General features: G+C 44.9%; 1 protein-coding gene across 1 annotated transcript in view; it reads left to right on the forward strand.

The window, feature by feature from the left end:
• Positions 1-8,996: 8,996 nt before the first annotated feature.
• LOC138883526 (uncharacterized) overlaps positions 8,997-23,675 on the forward strand; it is a 71,504-nt gene continuing 56,825 nt past the window's right edge. Inside the window, exons 1-2 of the mRNA XM_070164220.1 lie at positions 8,997-9,331; positions 10,671-10,761. Of these exons, the coding sequence (XP_070020321.1) occupies positions 8,997-9,331; positions 10,671-10,761 (426 nt within the window). The remainder of the gene's footprint in view (positions 9,332-10,670; positions 10,762-23,675) is intronic.

Consider the following 23,675-nt stretch of genomic DNA (forward strand, 5'->3'; position numbering starts at 1 on the left):
TGTTCCTGCTTGTTAATGATTTACTATTATTATTTACATAACCCATGCTTATTTAGAATCTCTGTAATCATATTGCTAGCCTATAGTAACTGTCGAAGTCGACCCCTCGTCACTCCTTCTTCGAGGTTAGACTTGATAATTACTGGGTACATGTTATTTATGCACTCATGCTACACTTCTGCACTGACCATGCAGGATCTGAGGCAGGTGCATCTGGCGATCACACCGGCGCAAATCCTCGTTACCCGGAGGCCTAGTGGTGAGCTTCTTCCTGAGCTGTTCCGCAGAACCTAGAGTCTCTCGTTCACATTCATTTTCTGACTACTTTTATTTCAGACAGTAGTTAGACGTTGTATAATCTATTAGTGCTCATACACTTGTGACACCAGGTCTTGAAACACACTAGCAGACTTGTGGTTTTTGGATTATTTTCCCTAGTTATGATTGCACTCAGCTGCTTTTGTCTTATTTATTTAAACCTGTTATTTCTTAAATCTTTTAATTAATGGAAGTTTAATTACTTGGAAAATTGATTAAAAATAAAAATCACGTGGTTAGTTCACTGTTGGCTTGCCTAGTGGCGACGCTGGGCGCCATCACGGCCTATAAAAGTTTGGGTCGTGACAATGTGGTATCAAAGCACTAGGTTCACGTAGTTCTCACAAGTTATGAGCAGGCCTAATAAAGTATTGCGGATCGGTACGGAGACATTCGTACTTATCTTCGAGAGGCTATAAGGTGCTAGGAAAATACTCTTTCTTCATCTTTTATATTGCAGTTAATGTGGTAGTAAGTATCTTTCTCTTATTCTCTCACAGATGGTGAGGACGCGCGCAGCTGATGTTCCAGATCAGGGAGGAGCTACTCCCCCTGTTGCTAGAGGCAGAGGCCAAGGGAGGGCTCCAGCCCATATTAGGGGATGAGGATGTCCCAGAGTTGCTCTAGCTATGCCACCAACGGATCCAGTAGAGGATCCTATTATTAAGGAGCAGGGCGAGGTGCTTGCAGTAGAGCCAGCCCCAGCATATTTCATGTTCGCGCTAGGTTTCTAGGAGGTCATGGTCGTATGCTGCGGTTCATGGATTCTATGACTCATGCTGGTCTATTCCCAGCAGACCCAACCATATCTCAAGGGGGGAGGGGGGGGGAGCACAGACCCCTACAGCTCAGGCTCCAGGGTATGCAGCTGCTGTGTACTCTACTACCCATGGGCGGAGCTCAACCAGTTGCAGCAGCTATACCTGAGCCCAGACCAGCTGCGGCTAGTGAGCCGCAGAAGTTATTTGATTGATGGACATGCTTCATCCTCTCGTCTTTGGAGGTGAGTGGCATGAGGACCCCCAAGACTTCATTGATCGGTGCAGGGACAGACTGCACAACATGAGGATATTGGAGACCCACGGGGTTGCTTTTACTACTTTCCAGCTGGAGGGTAGGCCCCGTAGGTGGTGGAAGTCATATACCCTCAATAGACCAGCAGATTCTCCTCCCATGACTTGGGATTGGTTCAATTTTCTAGATAAGTATATTCCACCCTCTCAGAGGGAAGAGTTGCAGTTTCAGTTCGAGCTGCTCTAGCAGGGTCAGATGTCAGTGACCGACGAGGCGAGATTCTCTGAGTTGTCTCGCCATGCACTTATGATACTTTCTACTGATGCAAAGAGAGTGCGGAGGTTTGTTGCGGGTTTGCAAACTGGTATTCAGGCTACTATGGCCCGAGAGGTGGAGATGGGGACTTCTTAAAATCTAGTTGTGGAGATAGCTTGGAGGATCGAGGGTGTACGTCAGCATAGACAAGAGCAGGCTATGAGGGATAAGTGGTTTCGATATTCTGGAGAGTTCAAAGGTGCCCCGACTGGGAGTAAAGGTCAGTTCGTGAGGGGTCAGTCCAGTAGACCAACATATCTAGCACTGCCTCCTCCTCGGGGTGCTCTAGTATGACCTTATTTCAGCGTTATGACTTAGAGTTCCTACCACTTACTAGATATTCAGGGTTCCTCCAACGGGTATTCAAGCCATCAGGGTCAGACTTCAGGTCAGCATTCCACCGTACCAAGAGGTTGATTCGAGAGCGGGTATCTTAGTCATGTGCGGAGGTTCTGCCAGGCTTTGGGGCAAGGCAGTGCAGTAGGGTCAGCAGCCTATGATTACAGCACTATCTACCCCACCAACCGTCTGTCCGCCCAGAGGCAAAGGGAAGATGGGTAGGGGCCATCCTAGAGGCGAAGGCCAGTCAGGTGGCGCTCCAGCCAAGTTCTATGCTTTTCTGGTCACACCAGATGCAGTAGCCTCAAATGTCGTGATCACAAGTATTATTTCTGTCTGCGGTAGGGATGCTTCAGTACTATTTGATCTAGGGTTTATATATTTATATGTCTCATCTCTGTTTGCTTATTTCTTAGGTGTTTCCCGTGAGTCCCTGGGTACTTTTGTTTATGTGTCCACTCCTGTGGGCGATTCTATTGTTGTGGATCGGATCTATCGGTCATGTGTTGTTATATTCTGTGGTTATGAGGCTAGAGCAGATCTTCTGTTGCTGGATATGACCAATTTTGAGGTCATCCTGGGCATGGACTAGTTGTCTCTATATCACTCCATCCTTGATTTCCATTCCAAGACTGTTACCTTGGCGATGCCAAGTTTCCTAGATTGGAGTAGAAGGGTTCGTCTGTTAGCGCACCTAGTCGGATCATCTCTTTTATGAAGGCTCAACACATGGTCGAGAAGGGTCATTTGGCTTATCTAGCTTATGTTTGGGATACTACTCCAGAGACTTCGGCGATTGATTCAGAGCATGTAGACCAGGAGTTCTCCGATGTATTTCCTTCTGATCTTCCAGGCATGCCACCAGATTGTGATATCTATTTCTGTATTGATTTGGCTCCAAGTACTCAGCCTATCTCTATCCCATCGTATCACATGGCTCTGAAAGAGTTTAATGAGTTGAAGGAACAGCTTGAGGAGTTGCTAGCAAAGGGGTTTTCCAGACTGAGTGTATTGCCTTAGGGTGCACCGATGTTATTTGTGAAGAACAAAGATGGGACTATACAGATGTGCATTGGTTACCGCCAGTTGAACAAAGTTACCATTAAGAACAAGTACTCGTTGCCGCGCATTGATGATTTGTTTGACTAGTTACAAGGTGCCAGGGTGTTCTCTAAGATTGACTTGAGATCGGGGTGCCATCAATTGAAGGTTCGGGATTCGGATATTCCGAAGACTGCTTTTCGGACTAGATATGGCCATTATAAGTTTCTAGTGATGTCCTTTGGCTTGATTAACACCCTTATGGTGTTTATGGATTTGATAAATAGGGTGTTCAAGCCATATATTGATTCGTTTGTCATTGTCTTCATTGATGACATTTTGATCTACTCGCGCAGCATGGAGGAGCACGAGCATCATTTGAGAGTAGTACTCCAGACCTTGCGGGAATAAAAGCTATATGTTAAGTTCTCCAAGTGTGAGTTTTGGATAGATTCTGTAACATTCTTGGGGCATGTTGCATCAGGCAAGGATATTAAGGTGGATACCAAGAAGATCGAGGCAGTTCAGGGTTGGCCTCATCCTACTACGACGACTGAGATCAAGAGCTTCTTGGGGTTAGCAGGTTATTATCACCGGTTTGTGAGGGCTTCTCATCTATTACAACACCTCTAGTTAGATTGACACAAAAGGGTGCTCCATTCCGATGGTCCGATGATTATGAGGTGAGCTTTCAGAAGCTCAAGATAACATTGACTTCAGCACCAGTGTTAGTGTTGCCTTCCGGTTCAGGGATTATAATGTGTACTCTGACGCTTCACGCATTGGTTTGGGTTGTGTATTGATGTAGGAGGGCAAGTTATTGCATATTCTTCACGTCAACTGAAACCTCGTGAGAAGAATTATTCTGTACATGATTTGGAGTTGCCCGCGATTATTCATGCTCTTAAGATCTGGAGGCATTATCTTTATGGTGTGTCCTGTGAGGTTCACACCGATCATCGTAGCTTGCAACAATTGTTCAAGTAGATAGATCTCAATTTAAGGTAGTGCATGTGGCTTGAGTTACTGAAGGATTATGATATTACCATCCTTTATCATCGGACCAAGGCAAATGTAGTTGCGGATGCCTTGAGTAGAAAGGCGGAAAGTATGGGTAGTTTGGCATTTATTTTAGCAGAGGAGAGGCCACCAGCTTTGGACATTCAATCCTTGGCTAACAGAAATGTGAGGTTGGACATTTCTATGACGACCCGACCAGTCATCTTAAGAATTAATGCACCAATCCCCTATTAACTTCTTTCTCTGTGTTTATTTCTGCTATTTTGATTTGCCGGGATGTTCGGTTTTGAGTTTTGGAGAGTTCTGGGACACTTGGTCCATAAATGAGAGCTTAAGTGTTGGAAAGTTAACCGTAGTCAGAACAGTGTGAAGACGGCCTCGAAATGGAATTCCTATGGTTCCGTTAGCTCCGTTGGGTGATTTCAGGCTTAGGGGCGTGATTGGATGGTGTCTTGGAGGTCCGTAGCTAATTTAGACTAGAAATTCCGAAAGGTCGAATTTTGAAGTTTTCGGTTCGATAGTGAGATTTTGATCCGAGGGTCGGAATGGAATTTGGGAAGTTGGAGTAGCTCCGTAGTGTTGAATGTGACGTGTGTGCAAAATTTCAGGTCATTTGGATGAGGTTTGATAGACTTTTTGATCGAAAGCGTATTTTTAGAGTTTTGGAATTTTTGGGCTTGAATCCGTGGTTGATTCGTCATTTCGATGTTATTTTAGGTGTTTTAAGTGTTGGTATAAGTTTGGACAGTGGTATTAGACTTGTTGGTGCCTTTGGTTGAGGTCCCGGGGGCCTCGGGATGATTTCGAATGGTTGACGAAAGGATTTTGGAGTTTGGAGTTGCAGCTTCAGCTGCTGGTTTTCTATCATAACTGCACCTGCGAGTGTGGGACCGCAGGTGCGGTGCCGCAGAAGCGGCTATATGGCCGCAGAAGCGAGATTGGCCCTGAGCTCCAGAATCCGCAGGTGCGACTGGGTTTTCGCAAATGCGATGTCGTAGATTCGGTCAAGCGACCGCAGATGCAGACCCAGCCCGTTTAGTGACTTTTCGCACCTGCGATGCATTCTTCCGCAGATGCGGTAATCGCTGGGCAGAAACATATAAATGTTTGCCTTCGCGAAATTTAGCTATTTTTCACCTCTTTTCAAACGGGAAGAAGCCTGGGGAGCATATTTCAAGTGGGATTTTCAGAGGAGTTCATTGGGGTAAGGTCTTTGGTCCCTAAACTCATTATTGGAGTGATTTTTATCATTATAAGCATGAAAAATTAAGGAAAATCAATGGTAATTTGAGGGTAGGGCTTGACTAATTAGAGGCCTTTGAGTGATGATTTGAGGGACCAATAAAGGTCCGATTTTTATACTTTTAGTATGACTGAACTCGTGAGAGTGTAAGGATTCTGGAAATGTAAATTTTACCTAATTTCGAGATGTGGTCCCAAGGGGCATTTTGGTCATTTTACCTAATTTTGCGTATTAGCTTAGAATTTCTTTGTAGAATCAGTTACTTGAAGTGTTATTTACATTATGAAATTGAATTGAATAGATTTGGGCCATTTGGAGTCGAGTACTCGTGGCAAGAGCGTGGTTTCGGATTGATTTAAGCTGGTTCGAGGTAAGTGGCTTGCCTAACCTTGTGTGGGGGACCTTCCCCTTAGGATTTGGTATATTTGATAATTGAAATGCCTTGTATGTCAGGTGACAAGTGCGTACTTGATCTAATTGTTGAAAATCTAATTTTCTTTAAGTAATTTTAATTGTGTTCCTTTTTTCTGTCTTATACTACATGCAATTTAAGCCTGTTGTTAGCCTAGAAAAGCATGTTTAATTGACTTAATTGCTTACTTGCTTAACCTACCTTAATTGTATTACGTGAAGCATGTTAGGTTAGAGTTACCTATTTACTTGGTACGAAATTGAGCTTAAATGAGTATTCCTTGTGTTGTTGTTGCGTGTTTTACTTTCAGACTATAGGACGGCATCCTGGGAGATCCCCTGCACGTATTTATGATTTGAGATGAAGTGCGGGATACCGATAGATCCCTAGCACAGATATTGAGGATACCAAGATATCCTCGGGATACCGAGAGATCCCTAGCACATATATTGGGGATACCAAGAAATCCTCGGGATACCGAGAGATCCCTAGCACATATATTGGGGATACCAAGAAATCCTCGGGATACCGATAGATCCCTAGCACAGATATTGAGGATACCAAGATATCCTCGGGATACCGAGAGATCCCTAGCACATATATTGGGGATACCAAGAAATCCTCGGGATACCGAGAGATCCCTAGCATATATTGAGGATACCGAGAGATCCTCGGGATACCAAGAGATCCCTGACATATATTGAGGGTACTAAGAGATCCCTGGGATACTGAGAGGTCCCCGGTTATTTCCTTGTGATTGTTTTGCCTCTGTTTCAGTTATTGAATTCCTTGTTTTCTTGTATTAAATTCTTATTGTTAAGCTTTCAACTGTACTGCTTATCTTATAATGTCATACCTTATATTTTTATTTTATCTCATAGGGCCTTGACCTTCCTCATCACTACCCTACCGAGGTTTGGCTTGACACTTACTAAGTACCATTGTGGTGTACTTATGCCTGTTCTGCGCATGTTTTTCATGTACATATCCCTACTGTGACTCAGTCCTATCACCCTTGAGGCAAGGCGACTGCTCCAGAGACTTCGAGGTATATATGTTGCGTCCACAAACCGAGGAGTCCCTTTCCATTCTATCTTGTAGTGACAGCCCTTCTATCTTTTCTGTTGATGTAGACATTCTGGAGTTAGAGCATTTTATTATATTCGTAGCTTGTGATTCATGGGTTTCCGGGTTTTGGGAAAAATGTATTAGTTTTGAGAATTTATATTGTGTATGCCGATTGGCACTTTTAAACGTTGTTATATCACTCTATCTCTGTTTTAAATTGTTGTTATTCCGCAAATTGGTTTATCTTCCACAATTTAGGCTTACCTAGTCATAGAGACTAGGTGCCGTCACGATGGTTAATAGAGGGCGAACCTGGGTCGTGACAAGTTGGTATCAGAGCTCTAGGTTCATAGGAGTCATGAATTACAAGCCGGTTTATTAGAGTCTCGCTGATCAGTAGGGAGACTTCTATACTTATCTACGAGAGGCTATGTAACTGTTAGGAAAACTTCCACTTCATTTGATTTCCTTGTCGTGCGATACTTTGACATCACAATTCTAAACTTTTGTCTTCTATTCTCTCACAGATGGTAAGGACACGCGCTATCCGAGATGATCAGGCACCCACACCCCCTACTGCAGCCGTTAGAGGCTGGGGCTAGGGTAGAGGCCAAGAACGTGCACGTGGTGTAGCTAGAGCACCTATACAAGCTGCCACCAAGGTACCACTAGCAGATCCAGCAGGAGCCTAGGCACTAATACGCCTACTGCTACTACTACTCCAGCACTTCAGGAGACTCTGGCACAGTTCATGAGCATGTACACTACTTTGGCTTAGGCAAGGTTGCTTCCCCTTACTGTAGCTACGTCTCAGGCCGGGGGAGGAGCACAAACTCCCTCCGCCCGCACTCCTGAGTAGCGAGTGTATGTTGAGTAGGTCCCTGAGATTATTCTTGTACAACCTACAGTCCGAGATCAGCCTGAGGACATGGCAGCAGTTTTCGAGGATGAGCAGCTTAGGCTTGAGAAGTTCAAGAAGTACAAGCCTCTTGTATTCAGTGGTCTAGCATTGGATGATGCTCTGGGATTTCTAGATAAGTGTTACTGTATTCTTCGTACCATGGGTATATCAGGATTGAGCGGGCTTTCTTCAGTACTTTCCAGCTTCGAGGAGCTGCATATAAGTGGTGGCACACCTATGAGTTAGACAGTCTGGATGAGGCTGCTTCCCCGACTTGGACTTAGTTTTCAGATATGTTCATGAGAGATCATATTCCTCAGAGCCTCAGGGATGCATGCTGTGTAGAGTTTGAGCACTTGCGCTAGGGTGCTATGACTGTCTCAGAGTATGTTGTCTGTTACACTAGTTTGGCTAGACATGCTCGTGAGTTGGAGATGGACATTTCTTATCAGCAGGTGGTGAGCATTGCTAGGAGGATTGAGGGCATGCATGCTAGGGAAAGAGAGGAGAGGGAGGCTAAGAGGTCTCGAGAGTCGGGCCATTATTCTGGTGCTCGTGCCCTAGCTGCAGGTAGTCATGGTAGGGGTTATATGAGTCGCCCTATTCATTTAGCTTTTCCAACAGCCAGTGGTATTCCAGCTCCTCCAAAACCTCAGGAGCCTTATTATGCACCTCCTGCGTGGGGTGTTTTCAGAGGACAGTCCAGGAGACCTGGCCAGAGCCAGTCACAACCACCACGTCCTCTCAAAGCTTATTTTGAGTGTGGTGACACACGCCATGTGGGGAGGGATTGCCTTAGACTTGGGAGGAGTGCGCCTCCACAGATTTCTCAGCCATAATACGCCCTGCAGAGTTCTCAGACTATATTTACAACTCCAGTTGCTACTCCACCTGCTCAGCCAGCCAGAGGTAGAGGTCGAGGAGGTAGAGGTCGCCCTAGAGGGGGAGGCTAGGCCAAATATTATGCCCTTCCTGCCCGTACTGAGGCTATTTTCTCTGATTTTGTCATCATATGTATTATATTGGTTTGTCACAGAGATGCATCGGTTCTATTCGATCCAGACTCCACTTACTCTTATGTGTCTTCTTATTTTGCTCCGCATTTGGGTGTACCTCGGGATTCCTTGAGTTCCCCTATTTATGTTTCTACTCCTGTGGGAGATTCTTTTGTTGTGGACCGCATTTATCGGTCGTGTTTGGTTGCTTTTAGTGGTTTTGAGACCAGAGCCGATTTATTATTGCCCAGCATGGTAGATTTTGATATTATCTTGGGCATGGAATGGTTGTTGCCCCATTATGCTATTCTTGATTGTCACGCCAAAACCATGACACTAGCTATGCCAAACGTATCGCGTGTTGAGTGGAGGGGTACTTCAGATCACACTCCTAGTAGAGTTATTTCTTTTCCTAAAGCTCAACGTATGGTTAAGAAGGGGTGTGATGCGTATTTAGCTTATGCGAGAGATGTAAGTATTGATACCCCTTCAGTTGATTCAGTCCCAGTAGTACAGGATTTTCCCGATGTGTTTCCAGTTGATCTTCCGGGCATGCCGCCTGATAGAGATATTGATTTCGGCATTGATATGTTGTCGAGCACTCAGCTCATTTCTATTCCTTCGTATTATATGGCTCCTCCTGAATTGAAGGAGTTAAAGGATCAGTTACAGGAATTGCTTGATAAGGGTTTTATTCGGCCTAGTGTATCACCTTAGGGTGCTCCTATCTTGTTTATGAAGAAAAAGGATAGTTCTATGCGTATGTGTATTGATTATCGTCAGTTGAACAAGGTTACAGTGAAGAACCGTTATCCTTTGCCTTGTATTGAAGATCTGTTTGACCAGCTTTAGGGCACACGGGTGTTTTCTAAGATTGACTTGCGCTCAGGTTACCATTAGTTGAAGATTCAGGAGCTAGATATCCCGAAGACTGCTTTCAAGACTCGGTATGGTCATTATGAGTTCCTTGTTATGTCATTTAGGTTGACCAATGCCCCAGCAGCCTTTATGCATTTGATGCACAGTGTGTTCTGGCCGTATCTTGACTCGTTTGTCATTGTCTTTATTGATGATATTTTGGTGTATTCTCGGAGTCGGGAAGATCATGAGCAGCACCTGAGGATAGTGCTTCAGAACTTGAGAGAAAAGAAATTGTGTGCTAAGTTCTCGAAATGTGAGTTTTGGTTGGATTTTGTGGCATTCTCAGGCCACATGGTGTCGAGTGAGGGTATTCAGGTGGATTCGAAGAATGTAGAGGCCGTGAAGAGTTGGCCTAGACCATCCTCAGCTATAGAGATCTGTAGTTTCCTTGGCTTGGCGGGTTATTACCGTCGTTTTGTTGAGGGGGTTTTCATCGATTGCAGCCCCGATGACCAGATTGACCCAGAAGGGTGCTCCGTTCCAGTGGACGGAAGAGTGTGAGGCAAGCTTTCAGAAGCTCAAGACAACTTTGAATACAGCCCTAGTTTTGATATTGCCTACAGGGTCGGGGTCTTATATGATTTATTGTAATGCCTCGAGGATTGGCCTTGGAGCGGTTTTGATGCAGGACGGTAGGGTGATTGCCTACACTTCCAGACAGTTGAAGGTTCACGAGAAGAATTATCCGGTCCACGACCTTGAGTTAGCTTCCATTGTTCACGCCCTGAAGATCTAGCGTTATTATTTGTATGGTGTTCCCTGTGAGATTTATACTGACCATCGGAGCTTGCAGCACCTGTTCGAGCAAAAGGATCTAAATTTGCGCCAGAGGAGGTGGTTAGAGTTGCTAAAGGACTATGATATCACTATTTTGTATCACCCGGGCAAGGACAATGTGGTGGCCGATGCCTTGAGTCGCTAGGCAGAGAGTTTGGGGAGTTTAGCTTATTTACCAGCATTGGAGAGACCTATGGCGATGGATGTTCAGGCCTTGGCCAGCCAGTTTTTGAGATTGGATCTTTCGGAGCCTAATCGGGTTCTAGCTTGTATGGTTTCTCGGTCTTCCTTATTTGATTATATTAGGGAGCGTCAGTATGATGACCCTCATTTGCTTGTCCTCAAGGACAAGGTTCAGCACAGTGATGCCAAAGGTGTAACTATTGGTGATGACGGGGTATTTAGGATGCAAGGTCGGATTTGTGTACCCAATGTTGATGGGTTTCGGGAGTTGATTCTGGAGGAGGCCCACAGTTCGCGGTATTCCATTCATCCAGGTGCCGTGAATATGTATTAGGATTTGAGGCATCACTACTGGTAGAGGTGGACGAAGAAAGATATAGTTGGATTTGTAGCTCGGTGCCTTAACTGCCAACAGGTGAAGTATGAGCACCAGAGACCGGGTGGGTTGCTTCAGCAGATAGAGATTTCGGAGTGGAAGTGGGAGCATATCATCGTGGACTTTGTAGTTGGGCTTCCATGGACTTTGAGAAAGTTCGATGCTATCTAGGTGATTGTGGATTGGCTGACCAAGTCCGCTCACTTCATTCCTATGTGTACTACTTATTATTCAGAGCGGTTAGCGAAGATCTATATCCGAGAGATTGTTCATCTGCATGGTATCCCAATTTCCATCATTTCAGATAGAGGTACTTAGTTCACATCACGATTCTAGAGAGCCGTTCAGCATGAGTTGGGTACTCGGGTGGAGTTTAGTATAGCATTTCACCCTCAAATGGATGGACAGTCCGAGCGCACTATTTAGATTCTTGAGGATATGCTCTATGCGTGTGTGATTGAGTTTGGAGGGTCTTGGGATCAGTTCTTGCCATTGGTGGAGTTTGCTTACAACAACAGCTATCAGTCCAAAATTCAGATGGCACCGTATGAGGCTTTATATGGGAGGCGGTGTAGATCCCCGATTGGTTGGTTTGAGTCGGGTGAGGCTTGGGCACATACTTGGTTCAGGATGCTTTGGAGAAGGTTAAGGTGATTCAGGATAGACTCCGTACAACCCAGTCTAGATAGAAGAGTTACGCAGATCAGAAGGTTCGTGATGTTTCCTACATGGTTGGAGAGTGGGTTCTGCTTCGGGTTTCACCTATGAAGGGCGTTATGAGATTTGTGAAGAAAAAGAAGTTGAGTCCAAGGTTTATTGGCCCTTTTGAGATATTGAGGCGTGTTGGGGAGCTTGCTTATGAGCTTGCCTTACCTCCCAGCTTGGGAGAGTTCATCTGGTGTTTCATGTTTCGATGCTCCGGAGGTATCACGGTGATCCGTCGCATGTATTGGATTTCAGTTCAATCCAGTTGGACAAGGATCTATCCTATGTTGAGGAGCTAGTGGCAATATTGGGCAGGCAAGTTAGAAAGCTGAGGTCAAAGAATATTGTATCAGTAAAGGTTCAGTGTCGGGGTCAGCCGGTCGAGGAGGCGACCTGGGAGACCGAGCAGGATATGCGCAGTCGTTACCCTCATCTTTTCACTACTTCAGGTATGACTCTATGCTCGTTCGAGGACAAAAGAATGTTTAAGTGTAGGAGGATGTGACGACAGGCCGATTGTCTTAAGAATTAATGCCCTGATCCCTTATTAACCGCTTTCCCCGTGTTTATTTCTGCTATTTTTATTTGCCGGGATATTCGGTTTTGAGTTTCGGAGAGTTTTGGGATATTTGGTCCATAAATGAAAGCTTAAGTGTTGGAAAGTTGACCGTAGTCAGAACAGTGTGAAGACGACCTCGAAATGGGATTCTGATGGTTTTGTTAGCTCTGTTGGGTAATTTCGGGCTTAGGGGCGTGATCGGATTGTATTTTGGAGGTCCGTAGCTAATTTAGGCTTGAAATGTCGAAAGGTCGGATTTTGAAGTTTCCGGTTTGATAGTGAGATTTTGATACGAGTGTCAGAATGGTATTCCGGAAGTTGGAGTAGCTCCGTAGTGTTAAATGTGACGTGTGTGCAAAATTTCAGGTCATTCGGACGAGGTTTGATAGACTTTTTGATCGAAAGTATATTTCGAGTTTTGGAATTTTTAGGCTTGAATCCTTGGTTGATTCGTTGTTTCGATGTTGTTTTAGGTGTTTTAAGGGTTGGTATAAGTTTGGACAATGGTATTAAACTTATTGGTGCCTTTGGTTGAGGTCCCGAGGGGCTCAGGATGATTTCGGATGGTTGACAGAAGGATTTTAGAGTTTAGAGTTGCAGCTTCAGCTGCTGGTTTTCTGTCATCCCGCAGGTGCGGCGCTGCAGAAGCGATATTGGCCCAGAGCTCCAAGATCCGCAGGTGCGGCTGGGTTTTCGCAAATGCGGTGCCGCAGATGCGGACCAGCCCGTTAAGTGACTTTTCGCACATGCGATGCATTCTTCCGCAGGTGCGGGACTGAAGGTGTGCTCCCTTGACCGCAGATGCGGTAATCGCTGGGCAGAAACATATAAATGTTTGCCTTCGCGAAATTTAGCTATTTTTCACCTCTTTTCAAACGGGAAGAAGCCTGGGGAGCATATTTCAAGTGGGATTTTCAGAGGAGTTCATTGGGGTAAGGTCTTTGGTCCCTAAACTCATTATTGGAGTGATTTTTATCATTATAAGCATGAAAAATTAAGGAAAATCAGTGGTAATTTGGGGGTTAGGGCTTGAGTAATTAGAGGCCTTTGAGTGATGATTTGAGGGACCAATTGAGGTCCGATTTTTATACTTTTGGTATGACTGAACTCGTGAGAGTGTAAGGATTCTGGAAATGTAAATTTTACCTGACTCTGAGATGTGGGCCCGAGGGGTATTTTGGTCATTTTACCTGAACTCGTGCGAGTGTAAGGATTTTGGTATATTTGATAATTGAAATGCATTGTACGTAAGATGACGAGTGTGTACTTGAGATAATTGTTGAAAATTCGGTTTTCTTTAAGTAATTTTAATTGTGTTCCTTTTTCCTGTCTTATACTACCTGCAATTTAAGCCTGTAACACCTAGAAAAACATGTTTAATTGACTTAATTGCTTACTTGCTTAACCTGCCTTAATTATATTACGTGAAGCATGTTAGGTTAGAATTACCTGTTTACTTGGTACGAAATTGAGCTTAAATGAGTATTCCTTGTGTTGTTGTTGCGTGTTTTACTTTGGGACTACGGGACGACATCCCGGGAGATCCCCTGCACGTATTTATGATTTGAGCTGAGGTGCGGGATACCGAGAGATCCCTAGCACGAATATTGGGAATACCAGGAGATCCTTGGGATACCAAGAGATCACTAGCATATATTGAGGATACCGAGAGATCCTCGGGATACCAAGAGATCCCAGGCATATATTGAGGGTACTAAGAGATCCTCGGGATACTGAGAGATCCCCAGTTATTTCCTTGTGATTGTTTTGCCTCTGTTTCAGTTATTGAATTCCTTATTTTCCTATATTAAATTCTTATTGTTAAGCTTTCAACTGTACTGCTTATCTTATACTGCCATACCTTATATTTTTATTTTATTTCAGTAGGGCCCTGACCTTCCTCGTCACTGCCCGACCGAGGTTAGGCTTGGCACTTACTAAGTACTGTTGTGGTGTACTCATGCCCTTTCTGTGCATGTTTTTCATGTGCAGATCCAGGTACTGTGACTCAGTCCTATCACCCTTGAGGCGAGGCAACTGCTCTAGAGACTTCGAGGTATATATGTTGCGTTTGCGGACCGAGGAGTCCCTTTGCATTCTATCTTGTAGTGACAGCCCTTCTATCTTTTCTGTTGATGTAGACATTCCGGAGTTAGAGCATTTTATTATATTCGTAGCTTGTGATTCATGGGTTTCCGGGTTTTGGAAAAAATGTATTAGTTTCGAGAATTTATATTGTGTATGTCGAGTGGCACTTTTAAACGTTGTTATATCACTCTATCTCTGTTTTAAATTGTTGTTATTCCGCAAATTGGTTTATCTTTCGCAATTTAGGCTTACCTAGTCGTAGAGGCTAGGTGTCATCATGATGGTTCACGGAAGGCGAACCGGGGTCATGACAATTTCAGATCCCAAGTGAGTTCTTGCATGCGTCGTTACCCAGTCTTCACTATTTGAGCATATAAAGGCTCATAAATTTGATGTTCCACACTTGTTGGTTCTTAGAGAGACGGTACTACAGTGTGGTGTCAAGGGGGTTACTATCGGTGAGGATGGTTTTTTGCGACTCCAGGGTCACCTATGTGTTCCTAATATTGGTGGCTTGAGGGAGAAGATATTAGAGGAGGCACACAGTTCTCGGTATTCTATTCATCCAGGTGCTACAAAGATGTATCACGACCGGAGGCAACATTATTGGTTGCGGCGGATGAAAAAAGGCATAGTTGAGTATGCGGCGAGGTGCCTAAATTGCCAACATGTCAAGTATGAGCATCAGAGGCCAGTGGCCTACTTCTGCAGATGACTATACCTGAGTGGAAATGGGAGCGCATTACTATGGACTTCGTAGTTGGGTTGTCGCGGACCTTACGGAAGTTTGATATGGTTTGGGTCATTGTCGATAGGTTGACCAAGTCGGCACACTTCTTTTCGGTGGTAACCACGTATTCTTCAGAGAGGTTAGCCCAGATTTATATTCAGGAGATTGTTCGGTTGCATGGTGTACCTGTTTCCATCATATCAGATAGAGGCCCTCAGTTTACTTCACATTTCTGGAGAACATTACAGAGTGAGTTGGGTACCCATATAGATCTCAACACAGCCTTTCATACGCAGACCGACGGGAAGACGTAGCAGACAGTTTAGATATTGGAGGATATGCTCAGAGCATGTGTGATTAATTTCGGATGGCAGTGGGATTGATTTTTTCCTTTGGCTGAGTTTGCTTACAACAACAATTATCAGTCCAGCATCGAGATAGATCCATTTGAGGCTTTATATGGTTGGCGATGTCGTTCTCCTATCGGATGGTTTGAGCCCGGCAAGGCTAAGTTATATGGTACTGATTTGGTGAAGGATGCCTTGGAAAAGGTAAAGTTGATTCGGGAGCGACTTCTCACAGCACAGTCCAGAAAGAAGAGTTACGTGGATTAGAAGGTGCGTGATTTATCATTTATGGTGGGTGATAAGGTTCTCTTGAAAGTCTCGCCGATGAAGGGGATCATGAGGTTCGGGAAGAAAGGCAAGTTGAGCCCAAGGTTTATAAGCCCATTTGAGGTGTTGAGACGAGTTGGGAGGGTTTCTTATGAGCTTACTTTTCCTCCCAGCCTATCGGTAGTTCATCCGGTTTTCCACTTGTCTATGCTCTAGAGGTATCATGTAGATAGGTCGCATCTGTTAGACTTCAGCACAATTTAGTTAGATAAGAGCCTGGGTTATGAGGAGGAGCCAGTTGCTATTGTTGATAGGCAGGTTCCCCGATTGAGGTCCAAGAAGATTTCTGTAGTAAAGGTTTAGTGGAGGGGCCAACCAGTCGAGGAGGTGATTTGGGAGGCCGAGGAGGACATGCGGAGCAGATATCCACACCTATTCAGCACTCCAGATATGATTCTAGACCCGTTCGAGGATGAACATTTATTTAAGAGGTGGAGAATGTAACGACCCGACCAGACGTTTTTCTTTCTCAATCTCGTTCCCCTAAATAGGACTCCTCGTATGTGCTTTAGCTATTTTATGACCTGTGGGGATGCATAGATGGGGATTTGGAAGGGTTTACGTTGAAATCGGAACACTTAGGCTTTAAGAGGCTAAGTTTGACTTTGGTCAACATTTTGAGTAAAAGACCTCGTAACCAGGATTTGACAGCTCCAATAGGTTCGTATAATGATTTTGGACTTGGGTATATGTTCGGATCGTGTTATAGATGACCCAGGAGCGTTTCAGAGCTTAATATTGATAGTTGGCACCTTGAATGTTTTAAAGTTCTTTAAATTTGGGTTGGAGTAGGTTTTGGTATCATCGAGGTCCATTTGGAATTCCGATCCTGGGAATAGTGTCGTATGGTGATTTAAGACTTGCACGCAAAATTTGGAGTCATTCCGAGTAGTTTAAGTATGTTTTGACGCATTAAGAGTAAGTTGGAAGAATTTGAAGTTCATAAGTTGATTCTATTGGTTTTAGGTTGCAATCCCTTGTTTTAGTGTTGTTTTCCGTGTTCCGAGGGTGCGAGCGAATCCATTTTATGATTTCAAACTTGTGGGTATGTTTGGACGGGGCCTCGGGGCCGTAGATGCCATTCAGACGATGCGCAGAGGTCGTTTAGCCTTGGGTAAACAGCTGAAGCACCCAGTTTCTGGTGCAATCGCACCTGCGGAGGTCCAGCTGTAAGTGCGAGCATGCAAAAGCGAACCAGTAGATGCAGAAGCAGCCCAACATAGGTGGCCCAAAAACCGCAGATGCGGACAAGGTGGGCGCAGATGCACGATCGCAAAAGTGGTCAAAGGACCGCAGAAGAGGGAGAAAGCACAGGTGCGGCTCGTCTGTCGTAGCAGCGGTATCACAAAAGCGAGCCATTATTCCATAAATGCGGATTTAGGCCAGCCAAAGGAGGACCGCATCTGCGATGAGACTTCTGCAGATGCGGAGCCGCAAATGCGACTAATGAACCGCAGAAGCGGGAAAACCGCTGGGTAGAACCTTCATTTAAGTCGAGACTTAAGCATTTTCGGTTCATTTATTGCATTCCTTTGTCACGACCCCAAATACCAATCGTGATGGCACCTATCACATTACTAGGCAAGCCAACACAAACATTTAATCACAACCTTTTTTCCTTATATTAAGTCATTTTCTAACACAGGTTTAGATACCAAATTTTAATAATAAGCATTTTAAATGACAAAATATATGCGGAAGTAAAATAAACATGATACTACACAACCCCAAATATCTGGTGTCACGAGTCTAGAGCCTCCAATATATGACTGGCTATCTAATACATCATAAATCTAGAAAATACGGAAAAGAACAAGATAGGAAGGAGAAAACAGGGTTGCGGACGCCATGTAGGTACCTTGCAATCTCCGACAAACTCTGGATCAGCAGAGGACCCTCACTTTGCCGCTCGGGCACCTGGATCTGCACACAAGGTGTGGGGAGTAACGTGAGTACGCCAACTCAGTAAGTAACTAAAGTAAATAAGGTCTGAAAGTAGTGACAAGCAGTCAAAAATCATATAAATATTACACAACAGGATAACAGATCAAACTTCACAGTTTAAAACCAGTTTCATCGTAAAATCATCAATTTCAGTTTAAATACTTGAACTCATATACTTAGCAAATTTTCCAACAGAGGCTTATTTTAAAAGAAGAGTGAAATCAGTGAAAATATCATAACTGGGCCCCTCGGGCAAGGTATCACTCAGAATATGGCCTCTAGGGCAGCCTCTCAGTCACTCAGTACTCACTCTCAGCACTCAGGCTCATTAATATCTCATAATAATAGAAATCATAGTAATCGTTGCGGCGTGTAGCCCGATCCATAGTTTATAGTCGACTACGCTCACTGGGCGTGTACAGACTCCGGATTGCCTAATTTATTAGGTAGATTTCACATTAGAATCGAGTTTTAAGTCCAAAATTCTTACCTCCAAGTGATTCCCCTTGAATCCCTCTTCAATCCCCTTCAAAAAGCTCCAAAAACGACTAACAATGGAAGAAATAAACCCCAAATTTGCGGACAAGACGACTATTTAAACCTTCTACCCAGACCTGAATTCCTTCTTCGTGAATACGGTCAAAGCCTCGGGTTCGCGAAGCCTCTCCTGAATCACCTTCACCTTTTCTGAAGAATCCTACACCAGGTCTGTCCCCAATAGCCTAGCCTCACCGGGCTCGAACCAACCAACTGGAGATCTACATCGCCTCCCATACAAAGTCTCATAATGAGCCATCTGAATACTCGACTGGTAATTGTTGTTATAAGCAAACTCTGCAAGCGGTAGAAACTGATCCCATGACCCTCCGAAATCGATGACACAAGCACACAACATGTCCTCCAATATTTAAATGGTGCCCTCAGACTGCTTGTCCGTCTGAGGATGAAAAGCTGTGCTCAACTCAACCTGAGTACCCAACTCTCGCTGCACAGATCTCAAAAATTGCAAAGTAAACTGAGTGCCCCTATCTGAAATGATGGAAACTGAGACACCATGCAACCGAACAATCTCCCCGAATATAGATCTCTGTCAACCGCTCTGAAGAATAGGTAGTACATACAGGAATGAAGTGCGCGGACCTGATCAGCCAATCCACAATCACCCAAATAGCATCGAACTTTCTCAAAGTTCTTGGAAGTCCAACAACAAAGTCCATAGTGATCCTCTCCCACTTCCACTCGGGAATATCCATCTGCTGAAGCAAGCCACCCGGTCTCTGATGCTCATATTTCACCTACTAACAATTGAGACACCGAGCTACAAATCCCACAATGTCTTTCTTCATTCTTCTCCACCAATAATGCGGTCTCAAATCCTGATACATCTTCGCGACACCCGAATGAATGGAACACCGCGAGTTGTGGGCCTCCTCCAGAATCAAATCCCGAAGCCCATCTATATTGGGCACACAAATTCGGCCCTGCATCCTCAATACCCCATCATCACCAATAGTCACATCTCTGGAATCATCATGCTAAACTCTATCCCTAAGGACAAGCAAATGCGGATCATCATATTGGCGCTCTCTGATGCGATCATATAAGGAAGACCGAGAAACCACGCAAGCCAATACCCGATTGGGCTCCGAAACATCTAACCTCACAAACTGATTGGCCAAGGCCTGAACATCAATGCAAGAGGTCTCTCCCCAACTGGAATATATGCCAAACTCCCCATACTCACCGCTTTTCGCCTCAAATCATCGGCTACCACATTGGCTTTCCCCGGATGGTACAATATAGTGATATCATAATCCTTAAGAAACTCCAACCACCTCCGCTGCCTCAAATTGAGATCCTTCTGTTTGAACAAGTTCTGGAGGCTACGATGATCAGTAAACACCTCATAAGACACACCATACAAGTAATACCTCCAAATCTTCAACACGTGAACTATGGTAGCCAACTACAAATCATGAACGGGGTAGTTCTTCTCATGGAGCTTCAATTGATGAGAAGCATAAGAAATAACTCTACCCTCTTACATCAATACACAACCAATACCAACTCTCGAATCATCACTATACACGGTATATTAACCTGAAGTTGATGGCAAAACTAACATTGGAGTTGTGGTCAAAGCTGTCTTGAGCTTTTGAAAGCTCTTCTCACACTCGTCCGACCATACAAATAAAGCACCCTTCCGAGTAAACTTGGTCAAGGGTGATGCGATAGATGAGAATCCCTGAACAAACTAGCGATAATAGCCTGCCAAACCAAGAAAGTTGCGAATCTTTGTGGCTGAAGACGGTTTGGGCTAACTCTGAACCGCCTCTATCTTCTTCGAATCAACCTGAATACCCTCGCTGGACACCACGTGTCCCAAGAAAGCCACTGAACTGAGCCAAAACTCACACTTGGAGAATTTTGCATAAAGCTTCTCCTCCCTTAATCTCCACAACACAACTCTCAAATGCTCTACGTGCTCCTCCTGACTACGCGAATACACTAGAATATCATCAATGAAGACTATGACAAACGAATCGAGATAAGGCCGGATCTTGTTGTTCATCAAATGCATGAACACTGTTGGGGCATTGGTCATCCCAAAAGACATCACCAAGAACTCATAATGACCATATCGGGTCCTAAAAGCTGTCTTAAAAATATCCGGGTCCCTAATCTTTAACTGGTGATAACCCGAACGAAGATCAATCTTGGAGAACACTCTCGCTCCCTGAAGCTGGTCGAATAAATCATTAATGCGAGGTAAAGTATACTTGTTCTTAATTGTTACTTTATTCAATTGCCTATGATCAATTTACATCCTCATAGTGCCATCCTTCTTCTTCACAAATAGAACTGGTGCACCTTAAGGTGACACACTAGGCCGAATGAACCCCTTGTCAAGGAGTTCCTGAAGCTGCTCCTTTAACTCTTTCAACTCCGCTGGTGCCATAAGATACAACGAAATAGAAATGGGTTGATTGTCTAGCACCAGGTCAATGCCAAAATCAATGTCCCTGTCTGGTGGCATGCCCAAAAGGTCTGTAGGAAACACATCGGGAAAATGCCTCACAACTGGAACAGAATCAATACTGGGAGTCTCAGCTCCAACATCCCTCACAAAGGCTAGATACGAAAGACATCCATTCCCAACCATACGCTGGGCCTTCAAGAATGAGATCACTCTACTGGGAATATAATCAGTCAAACCTCGCCACTCAATCCGTGGCACACTCGGTATAGCCAATGTGATTGTCTTGGCATGACAGTCCAGAATAGAACGACACGGAGATAGCCAATCCATGCCCAAATAACATTGAAATCCACCATACACAATAATAAAAGATCCACTCGGGTCTCCATACCCCCAATAGTCACCACACACGACCGGTACACACAGTCTACAACAACAGTATCGCCCACTAGAGTAGATACATGAATAGGTGAAACAAGAGACTCACGGGGCGTATCCAGATAACGGGCAATGTATGATGACACATAAGAAAAGGTGGAACCGGGATTAAATAATACAGAGGCATCTCTGTGGCAGACTTAAACAATACCTGAAATTACGGCATTTGAAGCAGCAACATCTAGTCTACCTAGGAGGGCATAGAAACGAGCCTGACCACCACTTGATCGACCTCTCCCTCTCGGGCGACCCCTAGCTGACTGACCTCCACCCCTAGCTGGCTGGGCGGGTGGTGAAGTAACTGGAGCAGAAGTCGAGGGCCTACCCCTCTGCTGAGATGAACCATCATGAAGACGAGGACACTGCCTCCTCATATGCCCAAACTCTCCACACTCATAACTACTCCCCGGTGCTGGAGATGGGGACTGAAAGGAACCCCTGGCACCGGAATGACCAGTAGAAGGACCTGGCATGGAAGAACCCTGCACTGATGGAGCATGGGACGAACTCTGCGTTGGAAGGGTACTGAGTGATGAGTGGCCCTAATGAGAACTGTGAGACCCATGACCCGATGATGCCCCATGATAACCTGGGTGAGCTGAATGAGCCTGCCTGAATAGACAGCCTCTGCCCTGCTAGAACTGACCCCTCGAAGGAGCACTACTAAAGCTACCAGATCCCTAAGGCCTCTTGGCCTCCCTCTCCTCTCGCTCTTGGCGGCGAACCGACTCAATCTCACGGGCAATGTCAACAACCTCCTCGAAGGTAGCACCTGTCACCCTCTCCCTAGTCATGAGAATTCGAAGCTGATATATGAGGCCATCAACTAACCTCCTGATCCTCTCTCGATATGTGGGAACCAACCAAACCGCATGACGGGCTAACTCAGAGAACCGCATCTCATATTGTATCACAATCATCTTTCCCTGATGCAACTTCAGTTGCCTGTGCAGCTCCTCTCGGTGAGACTGTGGCACATACTTCTCCAGAAAGAGAACAGAGAACTACTACCAGGTAAGGGGCGCTGCACCAACAAGCCTACGCCTCTCACCAAGTGAAGGAAGCCCCAGAAAATTGAAAGGTAGTGAATGCTACACCACTGGTCTCTAGAATCCCCATTGTACGAAGCATCCTCTGGAACTTATCCAAGAAACCCTAGGCATCCTCTCCCTCTGCACCGCTGAAGGTCAGAGGCTGGAGTCTACCAAACCTCTCTAGTCGATGCTGCTCGTCGTCCGACATAACTAGTACCACATACTCCTGAGCTGGTGCAACCGGCTGGGCTGGAGGTGCCCCCGGTGTCTGGAGTCCTTGCACAACCTGCTCAGGTGTGCGAGCAACAGGAGTCTGGGTGCCTCCTCTGGCCTGAGAAGTAGTTGTGGTCATAGTAATTGAGATCGCCTGAGCCAAACCGGTACACACTGATAAGATTTGAGCTAAAGCCTCCTGAAGGCCTGGAATCACAATAGGCACAGCCGGTGCCTAAGTTGGTGCTACTATAGCGACCACAACTGGGACCGGATCCTGAACTGGGGCAGCTGGTGGATCTGCAGGTGCTGTCCTAGCTGTTCTGCCCCTACCACAGCCTCGACCGCATCCTCGGCCTCTAGTGGCCCCAGCTGGTGGTACTGGTGGTCATCCATCCTACCCGGTAGCATGTGTCCTCACCATCTGTGAGAGAATGGAATAACAAAAGTTTAGTATTCGGTCAATAGATTCGCACGACAAGAATTTCAAGAATATGAACTTTTTCCTAAAGGTTCTATAGCCTCTCAAGTATAAATACAGATGTCTCCGTACCGATCCGCGAGACTCTACTAAACCGGCTCATGACTCACGGGACCTATGAAAACCTAGGCTCTGATACCAACTTGTCACGATCCCAAATACCAGTCGTGATGGCGCCTATCACATTACTAGGCAAGTCAACCCAAGCATTTAATCACAACCCTTTTTCCTTATAATAAGCCATTTTCTAACACAGGTTTAGATACCAAATTTTAATAATAAGCATTTAAAATGACAAAATATATGCGGAAGTAAAATAAACATGATACTACACAGCCCAAAATATCTGGTGTCACGAGTCTAGAGCTTCTAATACATGACTGACTGTCGAATATATCATAAATCTAGAAAATGCGGAAAAGAACAAGATAGGAAGGAGAAAATAGGGTTGCGGATGCCATGCAGCTACCTTGCAATCTCCGACAAACTTTGGATCAGTTGAGGACCCTCACTCTGCCACTCGGGCACCTGGATCTACACACAAGGTGCAGGGAGTAATGTGAGTATGCCAACTCTATAAGTAACTAAATTAAATATGGTCTGAAAGTAGTGACGAGCAGTCAAAAATCATATAAATATTACACAATAGGATAACAGATCAAACTTCATAGTGTAAAACCAGTTTCATTGTAAAATCATCAATTTCAGTTTAAATACTTGAAATCATATACTTAGCAATTTTTCCAACATAGGCTTATTCTAAAAGAAGAGTGAAATCAGTGAAAATATCATAACTGGGCCCCTCGGGCAAGGTATCACTCAGAATATGGCCTCTTGGGTAGCCTCTCAGTCACTCAGTACTCACTCTCAGCACTCAGGCTCATTAATACCTCATAATAATAGAAA

This window comes from Nicotiana sylvestris, chromosome 12, assembly GCF_000393655.2.
Source record: "Nicotiana sylvestris chromosome 12, ASM39365v2, whole genome shotgun sequence".
NCBI lineage: Eukaryota > Viridiplantae > Streptophyta > Magnoliopsida > Solanales > Solanaceae > Nicotiana > Nicotiana sylvestris.